This window comes from Kryptolebias marmoratus, linkage group LG1 (genome assembly GCF_001649575.2).
Source record: "Kryptolebias marmoratus isolate JLee-2015 linkage group LG1, ASM164957v2, whole genome shotgun sequence".
Classification (NCBI taxonomy): domain Eukaryota; kingdom Metazoa; phylum Chordata; class Actinopteri; order Cyprinodontiformes; family Rivulidae; genus Kryptolebias; species Kryptolebias marmoratus.
The window spans coordinates 34,377,995-34,402,696 of NC_051430.1; the positions used below are offsets into that span (position 1 = coordinate 34,377,995).

Here is a 24,702-nt window from a genome sequence, read left to right on the forward strand (position 1 = left end):
CCTCACTCAGCTTTTAAATGAAGTTTTTAACATTAAAACAGACAAAAACCTGATCATACAGAAATTAAAACTATATATTGTTGGCTTCTAAGTCTCTGTCAGAGAAAACTTCAGTTTTTTAAAGCCAAATAAGAATCAGAGACTCGATCTGAACCAGACTGGAGGGCCGGATGAAATGTTACAGAGGGCTGGATCTGGCCCGCAGGCCTTGAGTTTGTCACGTGTGTCTTAAATGAAGAGCCCTCTAAAGTGTAAGGACGTTCAAATTAACCAGAAGGACTCAAAAGGAAGTGACATATAAACACAAAACATAAAAAAGGAATGATGAGAGTAGACCTGGACGAGCTGGAGAAGATATCGGAGCACGTCGTCATCCTCCAGGGTCTCCAGCTTCCTGACGGCCATCGAACGGACCTGAGAGTCCGAGTAGTGGCAGTCGAGCAGCTGCATCGCCAGACTGACATCCAGACCGCTGAAGAGAGGTGAAAAGATGACGTTCGACAGAAACTACACGCAGATGCACGCAGAGTAAGACGGTACCTGGTGTCCCAGGCGCTGCTGCGCTCCAACAGACAATGCGTCGCCAGGACGTCTTCCTGTTTTCCCCACCTGACTGAGCCCAGCAGCTTGGGGTAAGCCCTGCAGAATATTCAAAGTTAACACCCAGGAAGAATAAAGCTAAAATAGTTAGTCTTCTCTCCTTTTAGTACCTGGGGTCGCGCATACACTCGTGCCTGAAGTGCCACAGCAGCTCCTTGTCCTCAGGACTGAGCGGATGCAAGGGGTCGGTGGACACAATCGCCTCAAACTGCTTCTTCAGGTGGTTTGGCATCTCTCTCTGACCTCTCTCCCCTCCCTCGGCGTCGTCGCCCCCGGCCCCACCATCCCTGCCCACCTCCCTGCTCTTGGGCAGCACCACGGGGTAGCAGTACTTGTCCAGTAAAATGGCGACGGCCATGGACGAGGCCTTGTCCGGGTTGGTGGCCGACGTCAGCTTGTCCGCGTTGATGCTGCTGCTGCTCTCCTCGCTCTTCTCGGGCATCTTCCACATGTGGAGGATGAACTCGCCTTGGCGGAGCAGGGAGCGGTGGTCGATGAGGAGGAGGTTGACGTAGTACAGGAGACGATTCTTGGTCTTTCCTGAAAGACAGGCGGACAGAGGCAATGAAACTTCCCTCTGAAAGGTTTCCACGCAGGTGACAATTAAATGTGACAAGATTTTACCATCGAGGCTGCCAGTTCCTGCTGTATTATCGTACTGGGAGCCTCCTTTGGAGTTCGGCAGCTGGGGTTGTTTCCCACAAATCACCTGAGTGGACCAATAATTCAGCCACAGTTCAGAAATTACATAAACTAAAACACATTTTGTTACAACTTTGCTACTGTAGACCAAGACTGTGGATCTGATTTGAACCAATAAGGCAGGAGTGGGCAATCCTGGTCCTCAGGGCCGCCGTCCTGCAGGTTTTACTTGTTTCTCTGCTCCAACACACCTGATCTGAATCAATGGGTGATTAACAGGCTTCTGCAGAACATGAAGAGGTGATTTAACCTCTGAATCAGGTGTGTTGGAGCAGAGAAACAAGGAAAACCTGCAGGATGGAGACCCTGAGGACCAGGACTGCCCCTTAGTAATTATTATGTTGGCTGTTAGCGGGCCTCTGGTACTGTTAGTTAGACTCTTGGTACCTTTAGTTTAGCTACTATTTTGACTATTTTAGCTCATGTTTAGATATGTTTAGTTTCATGATTTCATTTAAATTATACATGATTGATCTGTATTTGATTCTGTACCCGATTGTTGTTTCTGTGTTGTAAAGCACTTTGAGTCGCCTTGTTGCTGAAAAGTGCTTTATAAATAAATTCCACTTCACTAAATCCTAACGAACCCGTCCGGAGTTTACCTGCAGGTTGACGCGCGCCCCTTTAGGCAGGTCCTTGATCTTGATGTTAAACTCCAACCAGCAGTTCCACAGCACTTCCTCGTTGAACGTTTTTGAAGTTGTCCTCTCCTAAAAGATTTCAATCGAAGTCAAACGCTACAGTTTAAAAGCTGCTCCTATAAAAGGGACAGATTTATCAAAGCTTCCAGCTTCACAGTGAAAACTTTAACAGTTTTTAAATAATCACGTACCGCTTATGATACCGTTTAAAGCTAGCTAGCTTCCATTTAGGATTCAAAAAATGTTCCTTTTTTGTCACCCTATTTATTTAGGGTTTGTGTTTCTATTAAAGCTAATCCAAATCCAAACGTGGATTTCAAACGTTCTCCTTTGCGTGCGTCAAAGCGACACAGTTATATCTGCACAACCTGCGCTAGAAGCTGCTGCCCGTGAAAGATGCTGGCCTCCACGAAGACGGTGAAGTCTGGGACTTTGGGCAGGGCCGGAATGTCGATACCCAGCACTTTCATTCTGAACTTCCTGTTGCAGTCCCACATGGAGATGGTGAACACTCGCTCGTGGTCCTTCTCGGCAATGGTCAGCTGCTCGTGAGTGCCTGGGACAAACAGGATGCCAGGTAAGGTTGGAGAAACGGTCAGATTTGAGTACAGCTGAGCAGCACTGGGGTCACCTGCGACGCCGGTGCAATCGTCCACTTGGGCCCAGTCCTCCTTCTGGACCAGATCCAATTCAGGGTCAAGCGGCATCTCCAGCACCAGGTGGATCTCCTCCCCATTCTTGAGGCACTGACGGATCCAGTTAAAGTTCTGCAGAGGTTTCTCTCCGTACAGGTACTCCTCCCTGCGTAGCAAGACACAGTGCAAACTAGGCGACATGGACCGGATGTGCGAGTTGCCTCGGCGCTCTCGTGTACGCCGTACCTGCCGCACACGCGCAGCACAAAGTCCGACTCGCACACGTTGTCGGGGATTCCCAGCAGAACCCTTTTGTTTGTCGTCTTGGCGAAAAAGTTTGCCAATACCTGAACGGGATAGAAAACAACCGGTAAGCTGCGTTTGTCGGACACGCTAACAGGTCGCTGCTAGGTTAGCCTACCTGAGAAGGTGCATCGTCGATGGAGACCTTGATGGTCTGACTGGAAGTGCTGACATGGATCACAACCAGGATGTAACCGTTATTCACCTGAGAGAGCAGGAAATCAGTGCAGTTAGTAGTTTATAAACGAATGACTCAAATAATGCGGACACACCTTAGAGAGAAGGTGCTCAGGCAGCGGTTTGCGGGTGACCCAGGGGTCCATGGAGTAGAGCTTCGGGTCCCGGTCGGACAGCTCGATGCGCCGCGGCGTCAGCAGCTTCCTGCGCGTGAACTCCAGCTCGTCGTCGTGGACGTTGCTGACGTCGGTCACGTCGTAGCCAATGAGGTAGTTCAGGTAGCGCTGGTACTGCAGGGACTCGTCCGTGGGCTGAGGGCGGGGCACCAGCTGGATCCGCCCGACGTCCTTCTTGAGCGCTACTCAAATGATAAAAAAAAAGGGGATCGGCGAGTCTTTTTCATAGTATGAATAAACAGAAGCTTAGTGTTTGGGTCCAGGGAGCGGCGGCGGTAGCGGTACCTCTCCAGTAGCGTATGCAGTCCAGAGTCTGGAAGACCTGGTGCTTGTCATAAATCTCACAAACGGCGCCTTTCTTCTGGTAGAGCAGGATGCAGTGGTCCGGGGAGAATCGCTGGTAGAAGTCGGGACAGAGGTTTAAAGACACCGCCTTCATCCAAACCTGAGCCTTCACCTGGAAAACAGAGCCCATTCAGTCCCCTGGGAGCTCGCATTGAAACGCGGACGTTGACGTTCCCGCTTCCGAAAAGCCGACCTGCTCTACGGTCCAGTTCCCGGCCACCTCCAGCAGCAGGGAGTCCGAGGCGCTCCCGCCGCCGTGGGCAGCGCAAACTCCACCGTGACCTGGTCCATGGAGGTGGAGGAGGAAGAGGTGATGGCTTTCTTTCTCCTCCTCCGCCGGTTTTCTTCTCGCGGCACGTCACGCTCGTCGTCGCTCACCTGGATCTGCTGCCGGTCCATTGCCTAGCTTGGACACAACAAGGAAGCTAGTTTCTTGACTTCTGGTTGAATTTCAACCTCAAGACAGAGGATCCAACGTGATCTTCGTGCACTCGTTCTTACAACGCAGAATTCCCCTTTGATCCAACGACAGCAGCAAACCAACCCCAAACCGTAATACTTCCACCACCATGCCTTACTGTGCGCACAAACCAAACATGCCGGCTGTCCTTGTGGCCAGAAAAGTTAGACTTTTTTTTATTTATCTGTCTCAGAAGATCTGGTCTTTGCCCATATGGTCATATGCAATCTGTAGTTTGTCTCTTAAAGTGTGTTTTAAACCGAAAACGCAGTTTCTAAGAAACTCTTTTCATGCAAACCTAAAATGTGCAACAATATCTCTCTAAAGGCCTCAGATAGTTAGTTAAATCCTAAAATTGTTGACAAGACAATTAGAAACAGTCTGAACAAGAATGGCTAGTTTAAAAAAAAAAAGAGAAAAGCTTTGGTTTCTGGCGTCGCATCTAAAACACAAGACATTCATTGGAGGGCTGATGATTAAAGGCTTGTTTTACTGAAAACCTTCCAGTAATTGAGTCAAGAGCGAATATGAGACCCTCTGTCTGACATCTTGGGTTCAACTTAATCTTAAATTTAAGTTTGGCCCATTTCTCTCACCGTAGAGACAATCACAGCTCACTTAAAAGGCAGCTTTCAGTTTTTATGAACTGATTTTACATGTTGGCTTCGTTAATATTGAGACAGCTTACCATGGTGAGTGCTGATGTTCACCTCACGTTTTATTTATAGCTTATTTATTTTAGCTTCATCATGTAAAATGGTTACATGGCCAAAAACCTGCACACTTTTTGTCCCCCCACAAGTCCTCATCGTCAAACAGAAATAGACACACGAATATAGGATTATCTACTGACCAGGAAACAATTCTGCAAAGATGTTTCCATAAGTCCTTCTGCTGAAATGGGAAACTTAAAGGGACATAATGACTCACAATCACTATGCCTCCTCCTCCACATTCAAATGAACATGACGTAAACATTTTTAATTCATATTTTTAACAAAACATACATTTCATGCACTCTCTGTGTGAAGTAAGCACAGGTCAGTGACAATAAATGTATTAAAAGCATAAATATTAAGAGTAAATTTTGCAAATCTGGATGTAGGTTTAATGGGATGTGACTGAACATTTATTTAAAGAATAATAAAAGAACAATAACTCCTTTAGCAGCTGTGTCACAACAAAAATAGATGTTAGGAAGTCGGTGGAGTTTCCCTTCTGTTTCTTTTGAATCAGCAGAGGAAGCTTCAAAAAGCAGGAAGCAAAAGTCTAAAAGTGGATGAAACTTTATCTGAACACAGCCCGCTGTTTTTATATGTTTATTATATATCCTTCGCTATACATTCCTCGTTAATTCAAACTAACTGTGAGAAAATAAAATAAAAGATCAAAGAGTCGCAGCAGAAGAGCTGAAGTACGCGTGGTGTAACGGTACAGCTGCCATAATAATCGGAAGGAGTTCGTCAAAAAGCAAAAAGCTTTTATTGTGACTCACCAATGAACACGGACGGCAACGAAACCCGGAGCCCGGCGGGAAAATGTCGGCATTTATGCTCCCTAACAGGACGTCCAAACCCGACTTCAAATCCGTCTCTGAGCGTTCAGAGCCGAGAAAACACGGCGCCGCTCGGCTAAACTCAACTTCACCGGCGAACTTTTTCTGCTTAGCGAAGCAACGGCACTTCCGGTTCTCTTCAAAGTAAGATACCGGAAGTGCGCCACAAAACGGAAGCTGCATTCAGCAGAAATACGTCCCCAAAAAATTACAAATTATTAGAAGATTTTGCATTTCCTGCGAAAATAAGTGATGGTTGACTGCTTGTGATGAAATTTGTTGAAGAAAGTGAAACTGAATTGGTAAAGGTAAAACCAGCAGAACAAAAGCTAAATTTAGCAAAACAAAAGCTAAAACTAGCTGAACAGCTGCTAAAAGCTAAAATTAGCAGAACAGTAGCAAAAAGATAAATCCAGCAAAGCAGCAGCTTTTAGCTTAAATGAGCAAAACTGTAGCTAAGAAACTAAATCCAACAGAACAGTAGCTAAAAGCTAACATTAGTGAAACAGTTGATAAAAGCAGAAATTACTAAAACAGTAGCTAAAAACCAAAACCAGCAAAACAAAAAAAAAGAAAAAGAAAATGCGTAAAAGAGTAATTTAAAAAATACAATAAAATTAGGAAAATAGTAGCTAAAAGCTAAAACTACCACAACAGTACCTAAAAGTAGCAAATTTTTTTTAAAAGAGCCAAATTTAGCAAAACAGTGCATAAAAGCTAAAATAAGCAAAATAACAGCTAAAACCTAAAACCAGCAGAATAGTAGCTAAAAGCTAAAATGATGAAAACTGTGGCTAAAAGCTAAAACTAGCTAACAGTAGCTAAAAGCTAACATTAGTCAAACAGTTGATAAAAGCAGAAATTACTAAAACAGTATCTAAAAGCCAAAACCAGCAACAAAACAAAAAATTTAAAAAGAAAAACAGTAATAAAAAAAATAAAATTTGCAAAATAGTAGCTAAAAGTTAAAACCACCAAAACAGTACCTAAAAGTAGCAAAACCTCAGATAAAAGCCAAATTTAGTTAAACAGTGCATAAAAGCTAAACTAAGCGAAATAACAGCTAAAACCATCAGAATGGTAGCTAAAAACTAAAATGATGAAAACAGTAGCTAAAAGCTAAAACTAGTTAACAGTAGCTAAGAACTAAAACAGAGCATGTATGCTAATCTAGATTTCAAAGACCACTGAGGTTTTTTAAAGGTCTGAAAAGATCTCAAAGCATTTTAAAAAGAAAACAGTGAACAGTAGTTCTGATCCATGAAACAGCTGAAGTATGATGAAGGTAAAAAAAAGAAGAACAACAGCTTAAATCAACAGTCACACAAACTGATAATTGATTTGGTCGTTGAAAGTATTGCTAAAATAGTAAATAGTTGGCCTATTTATTATTAACCTTATTAACCTTATTAACCTGTGCGTTCACTGCCCTCCAGCGGACGTAGGAAAATACAGTTTCACGAAGAGGAAAAATAATAAACAACAAAAACAAGAACAATAAAAAAATTGAGTTTAAAATATAATTGTAGCATGTGACCATGAGGTAAAAATTGATATAAAATACTTTTATTGATATTTCGTCTCTTTCTTTCTTGTAATTTATTGTTCTTTTTATGTTATTTGACGCGTTTTGAGTGTTATGTAATCAGGCTGTTCTGTCTTTTTATAGTTCTCCAAAAAGAACTGTGACCACTAGAGGGCAGTAGAAAAGTGTTGTGTGCGTCATGTTTTTTATACAGTACAATGAGTTTTTTTGTCTAATCGCCAGAAATGTTATTTTTCGTACACTTCTGTGTAACTCTTTTAAGGTTTTTCTATTAATGTACTTAAAAAGATGGGTGTCCCTGACGAGTAATTCGTCTTTGTCTCATCTGCTCCAAAAAGCAACGCTTAAAGGAAGTTTATTACGCCGAGTTAAGTGTTTTGTAGATGTAATTTGTCTTACTTCTGATATTATCCATCTTTAAGCAATTTAACCTACGCAGTGTTTTATTGCTTGGGCGATAACACCGAAGAGAAAAGTTTGCGCTTGAGGAACCAATAGGAGCGCGACTAGCCCTTGATTGACAGCCGCGCTGACCAATAGGATCAGTTCGAACACTCTGTTTACAACAACCCCCTTTTTTCCGTACAAGGCGACTGTTTTGGTGAGTTGAGGAAAGTTCATTGAAGTCATTGTCAGGGTTTAAAGCGTTGAATTTAAGACGAGACTCCACAGGTAGAAACATTTGTCTTTAATGTCGGCGCAGGAGTGTAAACATGAAGCTGACAGCGTTTGTTTTTGGCTGTAAATGCAGTTTCGCAGCTCGCTCTCGAAACGCTTCATTGTTGTTGACGTTGTTTTGTTGTAATGCCTCTTTGCGCAACAGGATGTTTCTACCATTTAATAACATTTTCACACTCCAAACCTCGTTTTTGACTCTCACTAGTCCATTATAATTCAGGCTGTAACGCCTTTGGTCGTTTTTATCGACATTAAACGAGTTTTTTACTGTACTTTCTTTGTTACGTGACAAACACTTCCTTTGAAGTTGGAGAAAACGTAAAAAAATGTCGACAGTTGTTGCGTTTAATAACAGTCGACACTGTCTTATTCTTAGCTTCGGTTTTGGTAATTCACTTTGGGTTTAATCAGGTTTGACCCCCTACATTTTAACTGTATAATCGCTGTTCTTCTCAGTATTGAATGAATGGACATTTTGTGCGCATGCGCACTTCCTCTCAAACGTTTATAAACAAGATTTGGTCACATGATTAGACAATTATGAAACAGATAAACGTGAAATAGGCTCTTACTGTCGCGTTTATGTGTTTGAAATTGAACATTTCAGTGTTTTGTTCACAATAAAACCCACACTGAGTTGTGATCTACAAAAAATGATCTAAATCTGGTTGTGTTGTGAGGTATGGACAGGTGTGTCAGCTCTGTGTAACCCATCTCAGCTCACTGAAAAATGATTCATCTGTCTGTGTGTGTGTGGGTGGCATCATGCTGATGCAAGTGTCCTTACCTCCAAGTAAAATTAAGATTAATAACCCCTGAAAAGAAAGAAATGTGAATTATGTGGTTTTAATGTTTCAGGTAGTGGACACCATGGTGTGGGAGGTGGTGAAGCCAGCTCTGCTGTCAGGCGACCCCAAAAATCACAAAACGCAGGAGGCTGAACATATGGGTAAGGAAGCATTTTAGCCCATTCTGCAGGGATGTCATCATAAAAAGCCGTGTAATAAATCTTTTGTAATAAATTCTTAACAATCCCGTCACAAAGTAACGAAGAAAGACGGGGAAACAATCAGACTGGTCTTGTTTTATTGTGTGTTTTTGAGTAATATGGATGTTGTTCAGCTTTTAAAACAGCAACAAATTATACTGAACAATTAGTCTGACTCTTAATTGGACTTTTTCCTTCCTTTCTGTTCATAACTGCAAAAGTGGCCAAAGTATCTCTTTAATGAATGCAAGTCGTCGGTTGTTTCCTTTAGGAATGATGGATACACTTGGAGATCAATCCCATGATCCTCTGCGCTGCGACGAACACTTCCTGCCCCCCGGCCTCCCCACCAGCGACAGCTACATGGAATACGGTACGTTAACGGAAGCAGGAGCACGATGTCATAATCCTGAGCTCCGGCTTAAAAGCAGCAAAACCTGAAATAAAAGCCACATTTAGCTAAACAGTAGATAAAAGCTAAAACTAGCGAAATAACAGCTAAGACCTAAAACCAGCAGAATGGTAGCTAAAATGATGAAAACTGTAGCTAAAAGCTAAAACTAGCTAACAGTAGCTAAAAGCTAACAAGCCAAAATTAGCTAAACAGTGCATAAAAGCTAAAATTAGCGAAATAATAGCTAAGACCTAAAACCAGCAGAATGGTAGCTAAAATCTAAAGTGATGAAAACAGTAGCTGAAAGCTAAAACTAGCTAACAGTAGCTAAAAGCTAACATTAGTCAAACAGTTGATAAAAGCAGAAATTACTAAAACAGTATCTAAAAGCCAAAACCAGCAACAAAACAAAAATTTAAAAAGAAAATGCGTAAAACAGTCATTTAAAAAATACAATAAAATTAGCAAAATAGTAGCTAAAAGCTAAAACTATCAAAACAGTACCTGAAAGTAGCAAAACCTTAAATAAAAGCCACGTAATAATGACGAGCTCCAGCTTTAGAAACGAATAACCCTCCTTTCCGTCTCCTAGACGACCTTCCAGACCTGCAGGAGGTTCGAGAAGAGCCGACGGCTCCGCCCGTTTACCAGGTGGCGGTCGGCGTGTCGCACCAGGAGCGACCCGATCGCGCGCAGACAGACGCACTGTGGCTCACGCAGCTGGCGCACATCGCCACGGGTCCTCAGAGCCCGCTGCTGCAGGCCCCTCCCCCCAGCAGGTGGGTGGGCTCTGTCAGAAAATAACAACAACGACTTCACCGGGCATTTTACCTGATGACACTAAAAGACTTTCCACTCAGACTTTCAAACAAATCGGCCAATTTTTGTTACAATTATTTTATCAATTAGGCACAAAAAGATGGATAACCACAACTTTTCACAGGAGGGAAAAAAAGTTAGAGAAAAATAAAGAAACAGTATTTTTTTGTTTTTGGTTTCAGCTTCTCTTCAGTCAGCAGCGGTGATCTCCACTCCTACGCTCGGCCTCCTCCCGTCCTCCCGAGCAGCGCCTCGTCGCCGCCCGGAGCTGCTGGCAGGGGGCGCCGACGCAGCAGGGTAGAGCCGGGACTCGCTTTGCTTCGGCTGCTTTCAAAGCCCTTCCTCTTCAGCTGGATTTGTTCTGATTCTCCTGGTTTTGTTTTGTTTTTCACAGACGAGCAGTGAGTGCGGTTCTGCCGTCTCAACGAGGTCGTCTCTGTCTGACGATGAAGACATGGGCTGGAGTTTCTCCTGCCCCCCCACAGCCTGGCACTGCTTCCTCAAAGGTATACACAATGACTTATTATGGTTTCCCAGTTTTCCTCATTTAAGAAACTGCACTTGATGTCATTTGGGCCCGTTCAGTCCCTCCAGGATTTCATGGAGCATTTTCCTAAAAGTTGCCTTTTTTTACTACAATCAATAAAAAACCATAGCTTTTATTATCTAAACCAAAAATCCTTCCTAGTTTTGTAAGATAATTCCCAACAAACATTGACATTCTCAAAAGGTGCCTTATTTGAGAACTTTGATAGCTTCTAAACTGACATTCATGAGCATTTCTGGATTGTCCCTGGTCTGCAGCTCTCCTCACATGTTTTGCAGACACAAAGTGTTTGTCGATGCGTTTATGTTCCATGATTACACTGCAGGACGTGCAAAACAGCTGCAGCTGGGGAGGAAACTGGTTTGCTGAAATCTTTGTGGGCAAATGTGAAGCATTAGCGCACATTTTGGCTTCGGTCGCTGCTCCTGCACGCTCCCGGCATTCTGATGTTAACAGGAAGTGACGTCACGTGTCTTCTTCCTGAGTTATTTGGGCTTATTTTGTATTCCACGCTACAAAAACCCACAAAGAAGAGACTAGACCGCAGAAACGGTGGAGAATCACTTTAGAAACAATAAATATTGGGTTAAAGTTGCATTGTTTTGGGCAAAGTTTGCTTGATTTTGCGTTAATAGTTGCGATCGCAACATCGCAAAATCCTGGAGGGTCTGGTTTTTACTTTCGTACATGCAAGCAGCCATGACAAAGCCTGAAGCTGTTCATTTAAAATCCAATTTTGGGACCGAGTTAAACAACAGAGAGGGTTCTGTTTCCACGGATTAAATAAAACAAACAAGAAAACTTTATTATTCCTAGTTGGACCCTGGTGGTCACGGTGAGCTGAGGACAACGATCCAATGGGGGGCCCAACAGATTTATAGAGGTGGCTGTTGCCCCCCCTGGCCACCACTTAGTGGCGCCCCTGGTGTTTAGTGTTTTGACCAAAAAAAACCTAAGATTTTCAAAATAAGACTCCAGATATGCCACATCATATTCGCTGTAAATAATAATAATCTTTTTTAGGCTTTACATGGTCCTTTTTACGGTTTTCTTCCTGTAACGTGTTTCCGTCGTCAGGAACTCGCCTGCGTTTCCACGGCGGCTCGAGCGTACAGTGGCAGGACGTCGAGGACCTGGAGTCCGGCGAAAAAGACGGTGCCGACGAGGAGCGCTCGAGGTTTCTGAAGGTACGGCGGATGTTACTGTCGGCGGACCCGCTCCGGTTCTGAGAGTAAAAAAAACCAGAGTCTCTCTTCCGCAGAGTTACGGCTCGGAGGGGCTGCAGCTGGTGGAGCACGAAGAGACCGTGCTGTCAGGTCAGGCTGTCCTGCAGCTGACCTTTGACCCCGGGGTGTTCGGACACACCCCCGTCACAGCGCGCTGCCGGCTGGACCACCCCTTCTACGTCAAAAACAAAGGTACGAGCGACGCCGAGGACCACGACTCATCAGACCTGTTTCTGCTCTAACGCTCGCCTTCGTTCCGCCAGGGTGGTCCTCGTTTTACCCGAGCCTGACCGTGGTGCATTATGGTATACCGTGCTATGAAACCGAATTAGGGGACGTGTGCCTGCCTCCTGGACACAGAGACGCGAAGCATACGGATGATTCCCTGGTCTTTGACACATTTAAAAGGTAAAGATCAGTATCTTACCTGCTGCAGGTAGCTCTTTGAACAACCACCGTTTGGAGAAATGGAGTTTAATTCTGACCAGATCGATGAGCTAACGGCTAGTCAGACCAAGATTTTGTGGGGTATTTGTAAACATGAACCGTGACAGCAGCTAGCTGTAGCACTTCCTGCTAATATGACGTAGAAACAATCCACTTTGGTCAGTTTAGCCGTTAGCTTAGCTTCTCAGAACAACTTCTGTCCGGCGAAACGAAGCTCTGTGTGCAACAGGTAAGATATTTCTTTTTTTATCAAGCGTGCGTTTGACTCTTTCGCAGTTACGACTTCACTCCTCTGGACTCGTCTGCCGTTTACGTGTTGAGCAGCATGGCGAGGCGCCGACGTGAGTCGCAGTCCAGCGGGGGAGCCGTTTCTCCCGACAGAGACGCCGTCAAAGGTCTGGTAGTCACAGTGAAGATAACGTGTACTTCCTGTTCAGGAAGGTAGATTTAGAAATAGGAGCCAGTCGCTGCCCGAATAAACCGTGTACGGGTTCGTTCTTTGGTTTTTTTGTTTCAAAATAAAAGTGCAAAACAAGCATGTGTTTTTTTTTTGTTTTTTTTTTCGTTTTTCAAACGAAATTAGAAAAACGGCAGTTGCAAAAATAAAAAAAATTAAAAGCGTACTCCTTTTTTAACTGCAATCGTTAAACCAAAGACGAGCTTTTATTTTGTTGTTAATTCAACGGGACCTTATGGCGGAAGCGGAAATGAAGACCTGAACTCCCGGCAGTCACCAGCAGGTGGCGGTAATGTCCTGATTTAATGACTTCCTTGGAATCTGAAAGAAATCTTGTTGACGGTAAGATCATCAGCTCTCAGTGAAATGCGTCGATTCCCTCTAAATAAGACAAACGGATCCATTTTTAAACTGGTAGATTCTGAAGCGCTAACTGAAAAAGTTCTTCTTCTTCTTGTGGATTTTAATGGCGGTTGGCAAGAAACTGAAGGCGTACATTACCGCCACCTGCTGGTGACTGCCGGGAGTTCAGGTCTTCGTTTCCAGGTCCGCCATAAGGTCCCGTTGAATTAACAACAAAATAAAAGCTCGTCTTTGATTTAACCATTGCAGTTAAAAAAAAACAAAAAAACAAAACGTACCGCTTTTTTATTTATGCAATTGCCGTTTTTCTAATTTCGTTTTAAAAACGAAAAAAACACATGCTTGTTTTGTTTTTGCACTTTTATTTTGAAACAACAAAAAACAAAGAACGAACCGTACATGGATTCCAAATAAACCGTTTTTTCCTCGCTCGCCACAGACAGTCCCAGACATCCCAAGCCGCCGCCGCCGCCGAAGAACCAGCCCGTCAGAGCGCAGGGAGGCAGCGGCGCGGCGCCCAGCAAGTGCAAGCGGCCGATGAACGCCTTCATGCTGTTCGCCAAGAGGTTCCGGGTGGAGTACACGCAGATGCATCCGGGCAAGGACAACAGGTGGGTGGGGCCCTGAGTCCCGAGGCCGAACCCCCTCCACGCGCGGCCATGTTTGCTCATGTGTGTGCGTTGCAGAGCCATCAGCGTCCTCCTCGGGGAGCAGTGGAAGAGAATGCACGGCGAGGAGCGGCGCGCGTTCACGCTGCAGGCCAAGGCGCTCGCCGACGAGCAGAAGAGGCTGAACCCCGACTGCTGGAAGCGCAAACGAATCAACTCTGTAAGAACACGCACACACGGCGTCACACGGCGTCACACGGCGTCACACGGCGTCTCCTACGTCCGTCTGAACCGTCTCTTCTGTGGCCAACAGGGATCTCAGGGACATTAAGGCTACAGAGACCTGCAGGAGGACACACATTTCCACTTCCATTTCCAGGTTTCCCACCGCAGAGGTGCTGCAGGTCCCGACCGGATCCTTCTCAGCTTCTCCCTTTTCAGCTTGAAACAGGTGGAGGTTGTGGTGCTGGAGCGTGTTAGCCAAACTCGATAATGTCGCCATTTTCTTAAAACGGACACAAAACAAAATATATGCCTCGTATTTTCTTACCTGTATTACTTGGATTCGGACTCAGTGTTATCGCTTTAATATAACCGACCGAAGGGTCGCTCAGGTCTTTTAAAGTGGGGTCCTGTGGAAGGATTAATATCTTACCTGCTGCAGATGGCTTTTTGAGTCGTCTGAAATTGAAGAATGCATCTCAGAACAGCTCCAATCTTTCGGATTTATAGCGGCTAATGCTGGTATTTAAACCTTTCCAAATGCCGTCAGGTTTGCGTGAAAGCATTGTAGTGCTACAGCTAGCTGCTGCTGCTTTCTGCTCTCGCAAACAACTGCAATGTGACACTGGCAGCGACGGGAAGGTTTAGGAAACCGCAGCAGTCCGCTCCTCGCTAGGACTAGCCGTTAGCTCATCAGGTCTCCAACAGGAGCCATCTGCAGCAGGTAAGACGCGACGTGTTCAGAAGCATCACACAAACTCCAACTGTCCCTTTAAGGTGAAATCTTTCCACATTAAATTCACCTGGTGGAGTTTTTCATGGAACTAAACCTTCAGAATATTTTTAAAAATTCAGCAAAGATTGATTTTTTTAATTTATTTTTTTCCCCTCAAGGCTTTTATTTTTCCGGTGGACGTCCAACCGAATGCTTTCTTCTTGAAAACCTTAAAGATTAACGATAAATATCTAATTTTAACGTCTCCGTGTGCCATAAAGACTTTTATTTTTGGTTTTTTTAGCTGTTTAAAGTGCGTTTGTGTGCAACCAAAGATGGATAAATTCCTGCGGAGGAGGGGGGGGGCTTTATTTGAGGTTTTTCCAGTGAAACGTCCACAGAAATGAGCTTTTAGTTAATTTTTTTTTGTGTGTGTGTTGGCACCCTGATCCAATTTACAACAACAACTTGGTCCCATTTCCATTGTAGTCACTGAAGAGGAACATCTGTGAACATGTGGGGAGCTAACAGTCAGAAAAGTGGACTTAATTTATCATTATGTGTGTTTACATGCACCCTTATAAGATAAGGCCAAAGTAGGACTTTTATTTTAGAAAAAGTCCTAAATATAAGAAACTTAGCATTCTGGAAACCTACAAATAAAAAAATGTATATTATTTCCTCTGTTAAAATGATTTGATCAGTAATAGCCACGTTTTACACGGACATTTTTCACAATAAAAGCACTTTTAAACAGGATGTTTTTTATTCAGTTAAACACCAATTGGATAAAGTTTTTGCCACATAGTCACAAACGAATGTGCCTTAATTGTTTTTATATATAAAAAGCAACTGCTGTTACGTGAAAATGCTGCAGTGGAATAACAATCTGGTAAATTGTAAGTATATTCAGGAAGTTCTCTGTACCTTACAGGGTGCATTTTTATCATTTCAGGATAAATATGTCTATAAAGTTATCTCGTTATCTCGTTAGCCTAATAGCACGCATGTTTGAGGCACGAGTTTTAGGTTTATTTTAAGAATTTAAGGAAAATGTACGGAAACATGTTGCTGCCACCATTGCAAGCAAAAAAACAAAAACATAGTATCACGTTTTATAATAAAGTTTATTCTACATCAGTACTTACAGTATATTTTTCTTGTTATGGCGTTTTTGCGTTACTTATCAGGTTTTCACATAGTTTTTTTTAAGGCTCTAACAGTTTTATCACATTGTAAGAAAAATTACATTGTATTATTGTGTAAACATTTTGCTGTTACATGAAAACATTGCATTATAATGTAAAAAAGATATAGTTGAAACAATCTTTTTATGTTATAACTTTTATTTATTTTTTTGGCTTGGGTGGCAGCAATATGCTTCCGTATTTCCTGTAAGTAAATTACAGGTAACAGAAATTTTACTACAAAAATCAATAAGAATCAAAACTAAATTGTTGGATACTTTTGTTACGAGTGTTTTAACATCAGATTTGTGACATAAAGGAAGGAACTGATATATACGGAAGACAATAAGGGCCACTATTATACTTTTTTTTTTTTTTTCCAGAATTTTGGAAATTCTTGTTCTCCTATATAGCCCTAATGCTCTCCTGTGCCGTTAACATGCTTTGCTCTTTAAATTTACACTTTAGTGTTGAATCAAAGCTTTCTTGGGCTTATTTAGGGGATCTGGCCAATCACTGTCAGCAATATAAAGCGATATTACTTGAAGTAACGAGTGCATGTAAACACACCTTTAGGAATCTCACAGGCGTAGGGGAACCCAGCTGTGTGAGTCTTGACAAAAACTTCATTTAAATAAAAATGTGTAAAGAAATTCTCTTTAAGCAGAGGATGAAGACCAAGTAGGCGCTCATCATCATCTCACTGCTTAATGAGGCTTAATCTTAATGCACTATATACACTTTATCTTCTGTGACTGCTACAACATAATGTTTAATGACAAATATGCAGATGATTATAGAGAATTATATATATATTTTTTTGGTTTGACTTAATCTTTGATAACTTTTGTTGTTTGGATGATGTCATGTAAAAGGTCAATCAGGCAGGACTGCCTTACAGTGTATTCATGGAAAAAAATAAACAAATAAAAGCACAACAAATGATTTTCTCGGAGTCTTTTTGGTCGAGACAAGCAAAAGGTATCCTCCCATTTCGCTTAGATAAAATAAATGACTCAGGATCAATCTGTTACGCCGCTGGACGTGCATGGATCGCCACAACCCACACGCCATATTAACCAAAGTTACGTTAGCAGTGACCCAATAATGGTGTTGCAGTCTCATGCTAGGCTACGCTAACGCTCCGGCTACACTACCACAGAATTCAGTCATAACTGGTGGTTTTATGCGTAGTAGGCGTTCCCACGGCTCGTCTTATGGTAAATGGACTGTACTTATATAGCACCTTTCTAGCCAACCAGGCCACCCAAAGCTCTTTACAACCCAATCTGTGCCCTCATTTACCCATCCACACACATCCATACATAAAAATCCTTCTATACAGTCTAACCACCGCTTTAGAGCACATTCATACACCGACGGGGCACATCGGAGGGACACTCCAACTACATCACAGCCAGTATTCCTTTGAGTTCTTGGCATAAATACATGGTGTTCACATATGCCCCTTTTCCACGGGCTCTAAAGGTCCCGGCTCCACTCTACTCGGCTCGCTTTGTGCGCGTTTTCACCGGCATTTTTTCAAGGCCAGTCCCTGCTTTTTTGGTCCCTGCTTCGGATCAAACTGGCCAGTGTGAACGCGATCCATTCTTTATCGAGCCGAGCTGAGTGGAGCAGAGTAGAGCCGGACTTCTGAATTAGGGCCGGTGTAAAGGGGGCAAATGTCATTTATGTACATTTTACAGTTAGTGTATTATACCTGGTGCTGTAAGAGCGTGGACACTGTGGGGATGGTTTGGACTTCACTTGAAAAAGAGGAAAACAATTAAGACAATTAAAAGCCTTTCGTGCCAGACATTTTAAAACTGAGATCATCTTGTTGTGGACTTGAAAGTAACGTTGCGCGCTATCTCATGAGCTTCCTGTTAGCCCTTGGAGTATGCGTTGTGAATAACTCCCAGCTACTACCATGCCAAATTATGGCTCAAGATTAAACTCCAGTAGATCAGTCATATTGGCTCTAAAAGTTAAGGAGTTGTAGACATTCTTCTGAAAAGTGTCATTAGAATCAGTTAGCGCTCAGAATATATGTTGGGGATGACTCCTAGCTACTACCATACAAACGTTTAGCTCAATATCTGTAAAACCGACCGTGTTGTGGCCATCTTTGTGTTCGCTATGCTCGTCCATTGGTTCACGAGGGTCAGACTGAGGAGAACGAGCCAGGAGGTGGTGGAGCAGCATCTACTGTACTGCTGCAGCCAAAAAACAAAAACAGAGACAAGTTTGAAAGAAATCTTTAATCTTGTTTACATATACACTCCCCCCAGCTTTGGACTGGAGATAAGGACGGATAAAAAGATCCCCAGAACGATCAGTTAAAACTATCTTCATGATCAATATTTTCAGGCTAAATGTATCAAAGAGAATCCACCGTTATATGTGTAAATGACTAGAAAATCACCTTGTATAGTAAAATATAAAATATATATAAACAAACAGTTGTTTTGGCCTTTTCTAGTGTCGGGGGATATTTACACAGAAAGGGTTTCATGCCAGCGGAGTCACAGTTCGTTCAGCCGCCGTCTCCAAGAGCCAGAAGAAGAAATCGTCAACACGGGTGCGAAACGGCCGCAAAGAGCCAAGAGACGCTGCGGCTCCGTTGGAAAAACGACCAGGTTTCTGAGCACGACGGGAAACATCCGGACGCCGTAGGAAACAGTCGTAGCGAGCGATTGGATTTGAAAATGTTTACAGGTGACAGGGTTCTCCACAGGACAGTGCGTGAAAGTCGAACAGTGATGTGGTTTCCGAAAGGCACTGGCGAGGAGACGGGAGCGAAGCAAAAACCAAACAGGGAAAGGACAATCTGAACTCAGATCAGAATCATTTCATGTATTATTTCAGCTTAACGTAGCCGTCATTCAGCTGCTCCTCATTTCCACAGGAATTTCTCGAAAGGAATTCCGAAACATCAGCTAAAGATAACTATACGGATAATTAAAAGGAATTTAAAAGAGTTGTCTCCTCAAATATTTCAGAAAAGTCATTTTCAGCTCTTAGAGTTGGAAAAGAAACTTCTTCATAGACGTTTAACCCTTTACGTGCTGCATCAGTACCTATATATTTTCCCCTTCAATTTGTAAAAGAAAAAGAAGAAACCTATCTCCATTATATATATATATATTATATATACATACATAAAAATACAAAAAATAGCTAAAATACCCATGTAGTGGCCAGAACGTCCACACTGACAGGATATCAAAGAGTTAGAAATGTTCTTTAGCTTGGATAAACATTTACAAAACCTCTTTTTTTCTCCTACTTTGACAGTTTATATTTAACTCTCAGCTATTACCCATATCAGTACACAAAGTTTAAAGGAAACAGAATCAACAAAAACAAAAACAGACATAAAAACAAACAAAAAAACTGTAAAACTAGCTCCATTGTTGTTTGGGTTTCTATGGTACAAAGTGATAATGGGCTGCTGGTCTTAGTTTCGGAAAAGCCTCGTTTTCCCAGAATACACAGTGTGCCAAAAACTTATAATAGTAAAACTCAAAACTCAGTTTGAGTGTGGACAGGGCCTCGGGCTTTACGAGGATACGAAACGGTTGGTTAAAACAGGAAAGTCATCCAGTTTTTGGTTTTGTCGACCATCTGCAACTAATGGTTTAAGTCGTGCGTTAACAGCATGTCTGCGGATTAAAGAGCAAAGGTTAGTTTGTAATTGCTGGTTTATTGTCAATGTTTGCTTAATCCATCAAGCTGCACCAAATGATGCACGTCAAAACCACCACCCAACAAATAAAGAATTTATTCAGACAAATAGTTTTTTCCCCACACTAAAAAGTTGGTGCAACTTGGTGCTTTATCGCCACCTTGTGGCGGTGTTAGCATCGCGTCCCTACCAGCTGCTTGAAAAAAGTTTCATAATATACAAACAGATTTGTAACTTTGAAGTAATTATGTGTCTTTTAGGTAAAAGTAGCAGAACAGCACCACCTGGTGGTGGAAACCGGTACCTACATGAAATGTCAGGATACTGTGGTCATATTAGACATTTTGTCTCAGGAAAACAGCTGCGTTATGTGAGCCGTTCACTTATGTAGATGCTGCTGCTTTCAAGACACCATTGATCAAATTATTAACCTTTTTTATTTATTAATTCTTTCTATTGGGGCAGCGTTTGACGCACATCGTGGCTTCATCCGCTGTGCCGATTTTTAATTCTTTGCTCAAACCGAACAGACTCGTTAACAGAACTGAAGTCTTTGATGGAGTGTTACTCACCATTAACAGTATTAAAGAGGAAAAAAGACAAGGAACAAACATATTAAAGCATTAGGATGCTCACTTTCCACAGCTGTGAACCCGACAACGTGTAAAAAGTGGGCCTTGGTGCGAGTTCGTGTCTACATGAGCGACTCCAGGCTCTCTGCGATGTTGGACTGTCCCAGTGGTACCGATCCGTTCGTCTCTGGACTCTGCAGGGCCCGTTGGTCCTCCTGGCTGCTCACCAGGCTCAGGACGGCTCGGTACAGAAACTGGTACTGCTCCTGTTAAAGGGGGGGGAGGGGGATAAAACACTTTCACTGCAACATTACTGTCCAAACCCACCACCTGCTTTCTGCGGGACTGTGTCGGTACTTACAATGTCGTTAAAAACGCCCGGCCTCATCAGGTTGGTCATCCGTGCCGCCAGGTAGGCGTCCACCGCTTCCTCCTGCTCCAGCTGACTGAAGAGGGCGGAGAGGGCGCAGAACAGCCCCGACGTCGGGCCGCCCAGACTGCACACGGACAGAAACACAAATCTAACCTCGGAGCGGATGGAAGACGAGAAATCCCGTGTGTGTCGTACTCACGGGTCGTGGACAACTATGGGTCCCCGTGCGAGTCTGCTGTGCTCTCTGACTGCGCCGACGAGGTCAAAACTGTTTCTGATGGGGCTGTCCGGGTTGGGCCAGCAGGGGGCGCTGAACTGACGCACGTTCAACACACAGCCGTCCTGTAAGGAAACAAGCGGCCAAAGCTAAATGTTTCATATTTATTAAATGCAAACGCAGAACAAGAAGTAAGAACATTTGTGTTTGTTGGAATTGTTTGTTTGTTGTAACAGTTTTTCTTGGCAGTTATCCTTTTTTCCCCTTAAATTGTGACACATTTACAAGGAGCAGCAGAGCTCAGTGTGGACGTTGTGTCCATGAAAAACTGGTCAAATCTACTCTGCCAATGCCAAACAGCTTATTCTGCCATTGTCTCTCGTTTTGAGCTTCTAGGTGTCACCTATGAGCAACCAGCAACCAATCCCACATCTCCACAGCTCGCCCTGACAGAGCACGCTTCATGAAAGACTAACTTCAGAGTTTGGGAGTCACTTTGCAGTCCCTCCAGGATTTCACGGGCATTTTTTGTGATTGTTGTGGCTAAAATGCCTGATTTCGCGGCGCATTTTCCTAAAAGTTTCATTTTTTTTTTTTTACTAAAATCAATAAACAACCATAACTTTTAATATCTAAACCAAAAATCCTTCCTAGTTCTGTAAGATAATTCCCAACAAACATTGACATTCTCAAAAGGTGCTTTATTTGAGAACTTTGATAGCTTCTAAACTGACATTCATGAGCATTTCTGGATTGTCCCTGGTCTGCAGGAAGTGACGTCACGTGTCTTCTTCCTGAGTTATTTGGGGTTATTTTGTATTCCACGCTACACAAACCCACAAAGAAGAGACTAAACCCAGAAACGGTGGCGAATCACTTCAGAAACAATAAATATTGGGTTAAAGTTGCGGGAAAGTTGCGGTGTTTTGGGCAAAGTTTGCTTTATTTTGCGTTAATAGTTGCGATCGCAACATCACCAAATCCTGGAGGGTCTGACATTGGCCGACTTGCAACAAATACTGGCTGACTCCGCAGGTTAGCAACACCAGGAGGAGGGGCCGAGCTGCTGTGTATGGTTCTTCCACATGCTACTCAGGCCCCCTTTCTGTAAAATGAATACATAGTGAAATTGCCAAAATGTTGTTGTTTCTTTAGACTTTCGCAGAGAAGATTTGGCAAGTTTTATGGGCACAACCCACAATTTATTTTCCTAACAACTGTGGCTCCACTTAAGAGGGAAATAAACGAGCTTTCTAACAGTATAAGATCGACTGCCAAGAAGCACTGTTACAACAAAATATCATTAATTTCTGTGCAAAGTTTATGTTTGTTACCTGAGGAGCCTCCACGGTGAAATCCTGCACCAAAAGTCTCTCATCATTGGGCAAATTCAGAGGCTCCTCCCCACAGAACGACACAGTGAAACCATCAAAGCTCAGCGGTTCGTCTTTGCTTGGCCAGTAGACGCAGCAATCCCTCCGTTCACTCTGAAGAAAAAAGCACGGAAAGTGGCTGGGATCATGCGGAGTCCTGGATAAAGCAGAATATGTGTAAGTTATACCTGACTGTGTGCATCTGGCAGACAGACGACTGCGTGCGTCTTGTGCTCCCAGATCATCCTCCAGAAATCTTCCACCGTGCTGCTCAGAGGAGTCTGACTCACGATGAACTCCTTACTGCAGTGGTAGCCCTGCAGAAACAAAGGGTTTCCTCAGATTTTTTACAGAAAATCAAGACATTAAGAACAGTTTCTTTTTTTTTTTACAGCATTAAAGAAGTGTACTTAAAGGAGCAACATGTGGGGTTTAGTGACATCTAGTGGCTTTAATGCAGAATGTCTTATCTGGCTCCGGTTTGAGCCTCCCGTCACCGGCTTTCAAATCCATTTTAAACTTATTTTATTTGTTTTTAAGCCTCTTAATGGTCTTGGCCTCTTCGTGCATATCCGAGCTGCTTCACGCGTGCTCTTAGATCGGCTGACCATTTGCTTTTGGCAGAGAAAGTTCCTGGAGAAACTTTGACGGCGCCTGCCACGTTGTGCGTTCATGCTGAACCAAGATGGCTCCAAGAGCGGATCGGTTGCAGACAGGCATCATAAAGGGCTGGTCCTTTACACGAGAGGAGTCCAGCTGTGAAGTTTGACCTTCCTACTGGACACGATTTCAGAGTTAAAGCTCACAGGCTGCTGTGACCTTGACCTTTGACCTTGAACTTTTTAGCGAGGATACCCGATGAACGCAGGACAACGGCAGAAAGTGCACTCACCAGAACGTAAGAGGCGTTGATGTAGCCCGTGGAGTTAGCTTCTGAAGCTGTCAGAGACACTCTCGATCTCTCCACTGCACACAAACACACAAAAATAAGCCGACAAAGTGATTTAGGTTGCAAAAGTTTCATGGTGTTTGCTTGATTTTGCGTTAATAGTAATCCTGGAGGGTCTGCTTGATGAAAATAGTGGCAATTTGATTCAGACAGCTTCATCTGGGATTGTGTGCCTGTAAACCCAACATCAGAATTCAACAGTAACCTTAAACTGAATCTAACGTATCGCGTTCGATCCGGTCTCACATACCAGGCATCAGGGCTCTCGCTCGGTTCCTCTCAGCGTTGCCGTCTTTCAGGGCGGTGCTGTAGTCGGCATGCTTCGCCTGACGCTGACTTATTAACTGAAACATGCGAGAAAAAAGAGACTTTCGAAACATTCAGTGAGATTAATAACGAGATTTGTAACCAGTCGGGGCTCCACCTTGAACTGTTTGTCCATGCGTGTCCTGCCGGTGGGACCGGGCGTCAGGAGGCCCGACACGTACGTGTGGAGGAGCTCAGAGGGGACCAAGGTGTCCCGGCTCAATATGGCCTCCGCCAGAGCATCATGGATGAAGACGTACTGCTCCTGGCAGGAAGGAGACACAAAGTAACCATTAAGGGGTTAATATATGAACGGAGGGTGGATCCTCGGAGTGCAGAAGCGTCCGATTACCTCCGTCTGAACCAAGAAGTTTCTCTGCGTCCGCACGTGTTTTAGGAAGCCGAGAACGTTCACCGTTCCCTGATCCTGGATCTGCTGCAGCATGCTGTCTATCACGATGTAGGTCCCCGTTCTTCCTACGCCAGCACTGGAACACAAACGCACCACAGACTGATCTTTTTCTTCATCATTTTTTTTATCGAAAAATCCAAAAAAACACCCAAAGACTTTTTGAATTTGCCTCTTCCCGAAAACGTTTAGTCTGAGACACTCTTAGAGCCGTTCAGAGACCAAAAAATATAAACAAACCACCGTGGCATCCCAACCGTAGCATGTTGAGGTAGTTCTTATGACAACTTTAAGAGAATTCGTTGTTTTTGAACCAGGAAAGCAACAGTCCTAAAACGGAACCTTGTGGAACACCCAATTTAAAAAAGGTGATTTCATCCTGTTATGAAATGAAGTTTATTAGGATTATAAGATTTATTGTATTCAAGGCCATTTTTAGGTCTTTTTCCCATTTTCCCAGGTTGACGCAATTCCTGTAGTGTCAATGTATTTCTGTATTTGATTCGATCGTCGTTCCACTACCTGCAGTGGACCAGGACGGGTCCCATTTCCTGCGTTCGGGCCTGAGAGGACGCTCTGATGAAGGACAGCACGGGCAAAGTGTACTCTGGGACGCCCATGTCTGGCCACTGGGTGTAGTGGTAATGAAGGACGGTGTGTTCAACCTTCCTTTGAGGCACCTGAAGGACAAGGACTCTTATCAACGCCGAATTTATGGCGTTATTATTGTGCCACCAGGTTGAGCGCGCAGTGACAGTGATTTGAAAATACAGACCGCTCAACTCTGACAAACCGCTCGCGCTCGGCTCTGACAAACCGCTCGCTCTGCTCTCTTTGCGCTCGCAACCCAAAGTTGTATGTAAATGAGCCACGCCACCAGCCAATCACAGACTGGCCTCTTTCGTCTTCTTCTTTGTAGAGTTTTATGGCGGTTGGCAAAAAACAGTAAGGTTGCATTACCGCCACCTACTGGTATGGAGTGTGGCTCAAAATATATTATATCGTATTCTCCTAATCAATTTTT

At 43.5% G+C, this 24,702-nt stretch overlaps 3 protein-coding genes across 4 annotated transcripts in view; 1 reads left to right on the forward strand and 2 right to left on the reverse strand.

Moving 5' to 3' along the window:
- The window catches only part of pik3cg (phosphatidylinositol-4,5-bisphosphate 3-kinase, catalytic subunit gamma), a 16,316-nt gene extending 10,590 nt beyond the window's left edge, over nucleotides 1-5,726 (reverse strand). The window contains 14 exon segments of the mRNA XM_017438217.3: nucleotides 337-472; nucleotides 541-639; nucleotides 711-1,140; nucleotides 1,225-1,309; nucleotides 1,905-2,012; nucleotides 2,312-2,499; nucleotides 2,575-2,744; nucleotides 2,825-2,925; nucleotides 3,000-3,086; nucleotides 3,154-3,416; nucleotides 3,520-3,691; nucleotides 3,773-3,810; nucleotides 3,813-3,981; nucleotides 5,535-5,726. Coding sequence (XP_017293706.2) covers nucleotides 337-472; nucleotides 541-639; nucleotides 711-1,140; nucleotides 1,225-1,309; nucleotides 1,905-2,012; nucleotides 2,312-2,499; nucleotides 2,575-2,744; nucleotides 2,825-2,925; nucleotides 3,000-3,086; nucleotides 3,154-3,416; nucleotides 3,520-3,691; nucleotides 3,773-3,810; nucleotides 3,813-3,978 — 2,043 coding nt within the window. The 5' untranslated portion in view covers nucleotides 3,979-3,981; nucleotides 5,535-5,726.
- Nucleotides 5,727-7,679: 1,953 nt separating this feature from the next.
- On the forward strand, nucleotides 7,680-16,733 carry LOC108249076 (HMG box-containing protein 1). 2 transcript variants are annotated; one of them, XM_017438219.3, is made up of 13 exons: nucleotides 7,680-7,741; nucleotides 8,677-8,767; nucleotides 9,078-9,179; nucleotides 9,793-9,979; nucleotides 10,202-10,316; nucleotides 10,414-10,525; nucleotides 11,644-11,753; nucleotides 11,828-11,984; nucleotides 12,056-12,200; nucleotides 12,516-12,634; nucleotides 13,499-13,670; nucleotides 13,746-13,887; nucleotides 13,981-16,733. In XM_017438219.3, exons 2-13 carry the CDS (start codon nucleotides 8,689-8,691, stop codon nucleotides 13,996-13,998), a joined length of 1,458 nt encoding a protein of 485 aa, XP_017293708.1. In that variant the 5' UTR covers nucleotides 7,680-7,741; nucleotides 8,677-8,688; the 3' UTR covers nucleotides 13,999-16,733. The 2 variants fall into 2 exon arrangements, with proteins under 2 accessions (XP_017293708.1, XP_017293709.1); XM_017438220.3 differs by lacking the exon at nucleotides 7,680-7,741 and adding an exon at nucleotides 7,760-7,812.
- Nucleotides 16,734-18,919: 2,186 nt separating this feature from the next.
- Nucleotides 18,920-24,702, reverse strand: part of ptprz1b (protein tyrosine phosphatase receptor type Z1b) — a 28,285-nt gene continuing 22,502 nt past the window's right edge. The window contains exons 26-35 of the mRNA XM_017438207.3: nucleotides 24,201-24,358; nucleotides 23,622-23,757; nucleotides 23,388-23,534; nucleotides 23,214-23,307; nucleotides 22,907-22,980; nucleotides 22,203-22,331; nucleotides 21,976-22,128; nucleotides 20,624-20,766; nucleotides 20,413-20,548; nucleotides 18,920-20,317 (exon numbers count right to left, since the gene is read on the reverse strand). Coding sequence (XP_017293696.1) covers nucleotides 20,174-20,317; nucleotides 20,413-20,548; nucleotides 20,624-20,766; nucleotides 21,976-22,128; nucleotides 22,203-22,331; nucleotides 22,907-22,980; nucleotides 23,214-23,307; nucleotides 23,388-23,534; nucleotides 23,622-23,757; nucleotides 24,201-24,358 — 1,314 coding nt within the window. The 3' untranslated portion in view covers nucleotides 18,920-20,173. The remainder of the gene's footprint in view (nucleotides 20,318-20,412; nucleotides 20,549-20,623; nucleotides 20,767-21,975; nucleotides 22,129-22,202; nucleotides 22,332-22,906; nucleotides 22,981-23,213; nucleotides 23,308-23,387; nucleotides 23,535-23,621; nucleotides 23,758-24,200; nucleotides 24,359-24,702) is intronic.